At 40.4% G+C, this 6,311-nt stretch overlaps 1 protein-coding gene across 1 annotated transcript; it reads right to left on the reverse strand.

Annotated features, from left to right (window-relative positions):
• Positions 1,648-2,876, reverse strand: LOC109234013. The gene is made up of 3 exons (XM_019399835.1): positions 2,495-2,876; positions 2,097-2,294; positions 1,648-1,988 (listed from the first exon to the last, which is right to left on the reverse strand). Exons 1-3 carry the CDS (start codon positions 2,874-2,876, stop codon positions 1,648-1,650), a joined length of 921 nt encoding a protein of 306 aa, XP_019255380.1.

A 6,311-nucleotide genomic window follows, 5' to 3' on the forward strand; every position in this document is an offset into this window, starting at 1 on the left:
AGAGGTGGTCTGCTACCTGGTTCTCTGTCCCTGTTCTGTCACGGATCTCCAGATTGAATTCTTGTAGCAAAATAACCCAGCGGATCAATCGTGGCTTTGACTCCTTCTTTGCAATCAAGTACCTAATTGCTGCATGGTCAGTATAAATAATAACTTTTGAACCAATCAAGTACGACCTGAATTTGTCGAATGCAAAAACTACAGCCAGCATCTCCTTTTCCGTCACGGTGTAATTGAGCTGTGCACCGCTTAGCGTTCTGCTTGCATAATAAATTGGGTGCATCGGCTTATCCTTTCGCTGCCCCAAGATTGCTACTATCGCATAGTCACTTGCGTCGCACATGAGCTCGAACGGTTGCTCCCAATTGGGTGCAACAATGATGGGTGCAGTTACTAATCTCTTCTTCAGCTCTTCAAATGCTAACCTCCAATCATTAGAAAACACAAAGGGCTGGTCCTTTTCAAGGAGTTTGCATAAAGGGTTAGCAATCTTAGAGAAATCTTTTATGAATCTCTTGTAGAACTCGGCGTGCCCAAGGAAACTTCTCACTGCCTTGACCGAAGTGGGCGGTGGCAACTTCTCAATCACGTCAACCTTAGCATGGTCAACCTCAATTCCCTTGCTGGACACTCAATGCCCCAAGACTATCCCTTCTTGTACCATAAAATGGCACTTATCCCAATTCAGCACTAAATTTGTCTCCACACATCTTTTGAGCACTCTTCTTAAATTGTGAAGATAGTCCTCGAATGAATCCCCCACCACGGAGAAATCATCCATAAATAACTCCATAATGTCTTCAACAATGTCCGTGAAAATGGCTAACATACACCGCTGGAATGTAGTCGGTGCATTGCAAAGTCCAAAAGGCATTCTCCGAAAGGCAAAGATGCCATACGGGTAGGTGAATGATGTTTTCTCTGTCTTCGGGGGCTATTGAGATTTGATTGTACCCCGAATATCCATCCAAGAAACAGAAGTGAGATCCCCCAGCCAACCTGTCCAGCATTTGGTCAATGAATGGCAAGGGAAAATGGTCCTTCCGGGTGGCTGTGTTCAATTTCCAATAATCCATGCAAATCCGCCATCCCGTGACAGTACGAGTTGAGATCAACTCGTTATTCTCATTTTGTACGACTGTCATTCCTCCCTTCTTCGGCACACACTGAACAGGGCTGACCCAATTGCTGTCAGAGATGGGGAAGATGATACCCGCATCTACCCATTTGATCACTTCCTTCTTCACCACCTCTTTCATATTTGGGTTCAGCCTTTGTTGATGTTCTCTGGAAGGTTTGTGCCCTTCTTCCAAGAGAATCTTGTGCATACAAAAAGCTGGGCTGATACCCTTGATGTCTGCCATGGTCTAACTGATAGCAGTCTTACATTCTTGTAACACCTGTAGGAGTTGCTCTACTTGCATAGCTAGCAAACCGGATGATATAATAACAGGTAAAGTAGAATTAGGCCCTAAGAAAGCGTACCTGAGATGCGCTGGAAGCAGTTTTAGGTCCAACTGTGGTGGCTCCTCTATCGATGGTTTTGCATGTGGTGTTGTTCTTTCTTCTAACTGTAAGGGCTCGAACTCAGGTTCCCTTTTCCAGAACCCTTGACCTTCAAGGGCCATGACCCACTCTGCCAACTCCTCACCATCCACATTTTCCAGATTCATCAAACAGGTCTAACGGATCCCTAACATTAATAGTCTCATCCTCCTCTTGTAGTATTACATCTACGACCTCCACTAGTGAGCAATTTGCAAATTCGCTGAGTCTCCTCATAGATTGTTGAACATTGAATATTATCTCTTCATTGTTCAACCTCATTTTCAATTCTACAGTCTCACAATCAATCAATGCTCTTCCAGTGGCTAAAAAAGGCCTGCCCAGAATGATTGGTATCTCCTCATCTACTTGACAATCAAGAATGACGAAGTCTGCAGGGAATACAAATTTCCCCACTTGAACAAGCACATCATCAAAAATCCCTGTCGGTCTTTTGATTGTGCGATCAGCCAGTTATAGCAACATTGAGGTCGGTCTAGCTCTGCCAATGCCCAGTTTTGTATAGATTGCCAAGGGCATTAAGTTTATACTGGCCCCCAAGTCATACAATGCATTAGCAAAAGCATAACTCCCAATGGTGCATGGAATAGTGAAACTACCTGCATCAGACACCTTTTGAGCCATAGGCCTTGTCACTACTGCGTTGTAGGTCTGCGTCTGAGTTACAGTGGACAGGTCCTGGAAGTCAAATTTTTGCGACATCAGGTCCTTCATCATTTTTGCATACCCTGGCATCTCCCTCAAACATCCATCAGTGGAATATTCAATTGAATTTGTCTGAGCATTTCCATGAATTTCCTATATTGATCATCTTTCTTTTGCTTTGCCAACCTCTGAGGGAATGATGCAGGAATCAACCTCTGCCCACTGCTATGTGTCTTTTCTTTGCTGGAAACTTTTTCTACTACCTATTTTGGAAGTTGTTCACCTTCCTTCTCCTTACCCTTGTCAACCTGTGCTTGCTCAATTACAACCTCGGTGAGCTCTGCTGACTCATCTGCCTCTAATGTAACTGGGGTAGCTGGAGTAGTCGGTGTTGTCTCTCTCCTAGATTGAGCAACTTCTTGCTCCCTATCGAAATCTCTCCCATTCCCGAGACTCACTGCCATGAGCTGATTTGGATTCTGCTCCTTTGGGTTAATGTTTGTATCTGCAGGCAATGTTCCATGTGGGCGATTGTTCAATGCCATAGATAGTTGTCCCAATTGAGTTTCAATGCCTTTGATTGTTGAATCATGTACAGCTAACTTCTCTTGCATCTTTCCATTTGTCCCAATGAGTTGTTGCAGCATACCCCTAATTTCGATCATGTTACTATCCTGCTGTTGATGAGGTGGTTGGTAGGCCAACTATTGTTGGTGCTGCTGATTATAGCCCTGCTGCCTTTGATGAGGCACGACTTGTGCTGTGGCTGTTTTGGTCTATATTGCTGGTTTGATGTTGGTCCCTATTGCTGCTCACCTTGCCTCTGACCTCCATAATTATTGACATAATTCATGTCTTCTCTGAAACCCTGGTTGTCATTCTACCCACTCTATGAACACACATATGACTGGTTTATGCAAGGAGTGCATAAGCTTTCATTTGTGGTATCAACAATGTGCACCTGTTTCGTACCCATCTCATCGATTTTCTTTGTCAGCAAGCTCATCTGGGTCATAAGAGTGGCTATGTTTTCTGCATTTGTGTTGTTTGGGTCAAGAGCGATAGAATACACTATTGGAGTGAGTGTTGTGTCTCTCGTCATCCAGCCTGAATTTTGAGACATCATGTCAAGAAGAACCTTACACTCTATGAAGGTTTTGCTCAAGAATGCACCCCCGACAGAAGCATCCACATTGGCCTTCAAACTGTCAGCCAAACCCATATAGAATCTCTGTCCCAGCATCTGATCCGGAACGCCATGGTGAGGACACTTCACCAACATATCCTTAAACCTCTCCCAGGTCTCTTGTAAAGTCTCAGTCGGTTTCTGCCTGAATTGCAATATCTCATCAATCTTCCTCGCAGTTTTGTTGGGTGGATAAAACTTATTTAAGAACTGATTGACTAGTTCCTCCCAAGTAGCAATGGAGTTTATTGGGAGCGAATTCATCCAAGTTTGAGCCTCACCAGTCCCTGAGAATGGGAACAGTAATAATTTGATTGCCTCAGGAGTCACATTCGGCTGTCTTTGAGTGACACATATTGATAGAAAGTTCTTTAGATATTGTTCTGGGTCTTCGATGTATGACCCGGAGAACAGCCCTTTATTCTGTAACAGGTGCAGAATATTGTTGGTAACTTGGAACGTCTCTGCTTGTATAGGAGGAACCGCAATTGCTGTGGCCAAGTTATCAGCAGTTGGTTGCGCCCAATCATAAAGATCAGCTTCCGGCACAAGAGGTGCTACCACACTAACGTTTAGGTCATCTCGACCATTCCTGTTGTTCCCGTTGACGTTGTTTACGTCATCCATTTCAATTTCAATTTGTTCATTTTGTTTCAGCTATTTGCTCTTCTTGTTAGCCCGGTTCAATGTCCGGAATGCTTTCTCGGGATCTGAGAGTCCTTCAAAGAGTTCACCAGTTCTCAAAGAGCTTCTAGGCATGCACCTGAGTCACAGAAGAGTTCAAACGTGAGAATTTCAATGGAAATATTTTTAACACCACAGAAAATTGATCTAAACCAGAAATCCTAGCAATTCTTCCAAGTTGCAATAAATAACACCGTTAGTTCTCCGGCAACGGTGCCCAAAATTATAAACTTTGGTTCCCATTTCCTTACTGATAGAACGTGGTTGAACAGGAACCAAGGTCCATTATGTAGAGCTTTGAGCTTGTTTTCTTCTTTTTGGAATTTTACTAAGAAAAAGTCAGATCTCAAGTCTATTAGTGGGAGGTCCTCTGAAGACTTCCAAAGTGTATGTAATTTTGTGCGTAGGATTTGGTGTCCAACTTCTCTGCCGAATACTTTAAGGATGACTGAGAATTTCCATAGTGAATAACCGGGTCTTATCAGTGGAGGTAAGGGATATAAAGGTTTCTTGGTGTAAGTCTATGGTTTCATCAGAGAAATCAATATTGGTGTGAGTCTGATGGCACGTATTGGCAAATAGGGTGAATTGGTTGTTGGAGAGCACTGTTTGTGCAAAGGTTGGATTTGCAAGAGTGATGGTATTGTCTTGATTTGGAGGTGTTTCAATATGCATTGAGCTCAAGTCCGGCGGTTCTGGTGGAGGAGTGGTGGTTGTGTCATTCATGTTTGAGAGCTTTTATCCCTTCGCTGATTATGATTCTTATGTAAAGTTCTATCTCTCTTTCTCTCATATTCTTGCCAATTCTCTTTTATACAAGAATAAAAAAACATAGACATAAGACAAATTATAGACAATATTAGAAAAAGAAAAAACATAGAACTCTACCTAAAAAATGTAGATGCTACACTTGCCATAAAAAAAAATACCATGCTAATGAGTGCCGAACAAAAATAAAAAAGAAAATAAACAACATATTAGAAGATGAAAGGTATTTTCTAATATTAAATAGAATTTTTAGTATTAGAGTAGAATATTTGATTTTCTAGAAAAATGAAAAATGGCTTCTTTAAATTGCAAATGGGTTCTTGATTTAAAATCTTATTTACACTTAAATAATTTCAAAATTCGTATCATCATCTTCTTCGGACTTTACCATATTTTTAAGACAAGCAGTAATAGTAGTATGATACCTTCATCTTAGTTACTATTATATTCCTTATCTTTCAGAATTCACCATTTAAATTAACTTTATGCTGAAAGTTCTTTCCTATAACAATTTTACTTTTACTTTATAATAAAGGGTTTATGGTTTGATTTGAGAATAGACATAACCCTTATATTTGGGTAAGGTTTCAACTATCTAGAAAGTTTAATTAACAAGAGGTGTATTTATAACATATAAGTATTGCAAGGGTACTTTAGGTGATTCACTTTGAAATTAATCCATATATTAGTATCATCATCGCTTTACTTTTTTAAAATATATTATCTATCTATACTATATTAAATGTGAAAAGCCTTAAATAGAAAGTTCAATTACCTAAATACCCTTCTAAATAACTTAAAGGCTGAATACATACGGAGACACTTAAAGTTGGCACGATTTTTCATTTAGACACCTAAACCCAAGGGTGTTCCTATTGAGCATTTATACTATCCGAAACTTATTCCAATTAAGCACTTCTTTGACAATCAGCCAAACTTACAAAGTTTGTGCAATGCACTTGCTGCTGACTTGGCGAATGACGAATAAAAAAGGACAAATATTATTTTGAGTAAAAAAAAAGGAAAAAACCTAAAAACACTACTTAACTCAGCATCTTCACTATATGTTCATGTGTGTTATTCACTATTTTCATGTGTGTCCTTGTTCCAAACACGGTTTTAATCCAAATTTTTAAGAGAAGCTCCTCCAATTTGTTATAACTTCAGCTAAAGATTCCCCACAACGACCCGAAGACAACCCTAATATTAATTTCCCAAACTTTCATCAAATCAAGTAACCCATTTTGAACCTTCAAGCTTTTTAAAGACCCCATTAATGGCTTGAGATGAGATGGGGTGCAGCTAGTTTCTTAGGGGTGAAGAAGAACCCCAAATCTTGAACAAACATCAAAAGAAAATCATTCACAAAAAGTAGTGCAGCTGAAATTAGCATTAATAGCGGGCCAAACTTTGAACTAAGACGAGCAAAGCCAAACTACTTCCCCAAATCGGAACGAACAAC

Source organism: Nicotiana attenuata, chromosome 1, assembly GCF_001879085.1.
Source record: "Nicotiana attenuata strain UT chromosome 1, NIATTr2, whole genome shotgun sequence".
NCBI classification, from domain to species: Eukaryota; Viridiplantae; Streptophyta; class Magnoliopsida; order Solanales; family Solanaceae; genus Nicotiana; species Nicotiana attenuata.

Excerpts from the sequence above, each read along its gene's own strand:
- LOC109234013 (XM_019399835.1), bottom strand. The coding sequence starts at position 2,876 with ATGATCGAAATTAGGGGTATGCTGCAACAACTCATTGGGACAAATGGA. Across the intron at positions 2,295-2,494 it reads CAAGGGTAAGGAGAAGGAAG|GGTATGCAAAAATGATGAAG; the intron begins GTGAACAACTTC and ends GGGAGATGCCAG. Across the intron at positions 1,989-2,096 it reads ATTGTATGACTTGGGGGCCA|GGATTTTTGATGATGTGCTT; the intron begins GTATAAACTTAA and ends AAAGACCGACAG.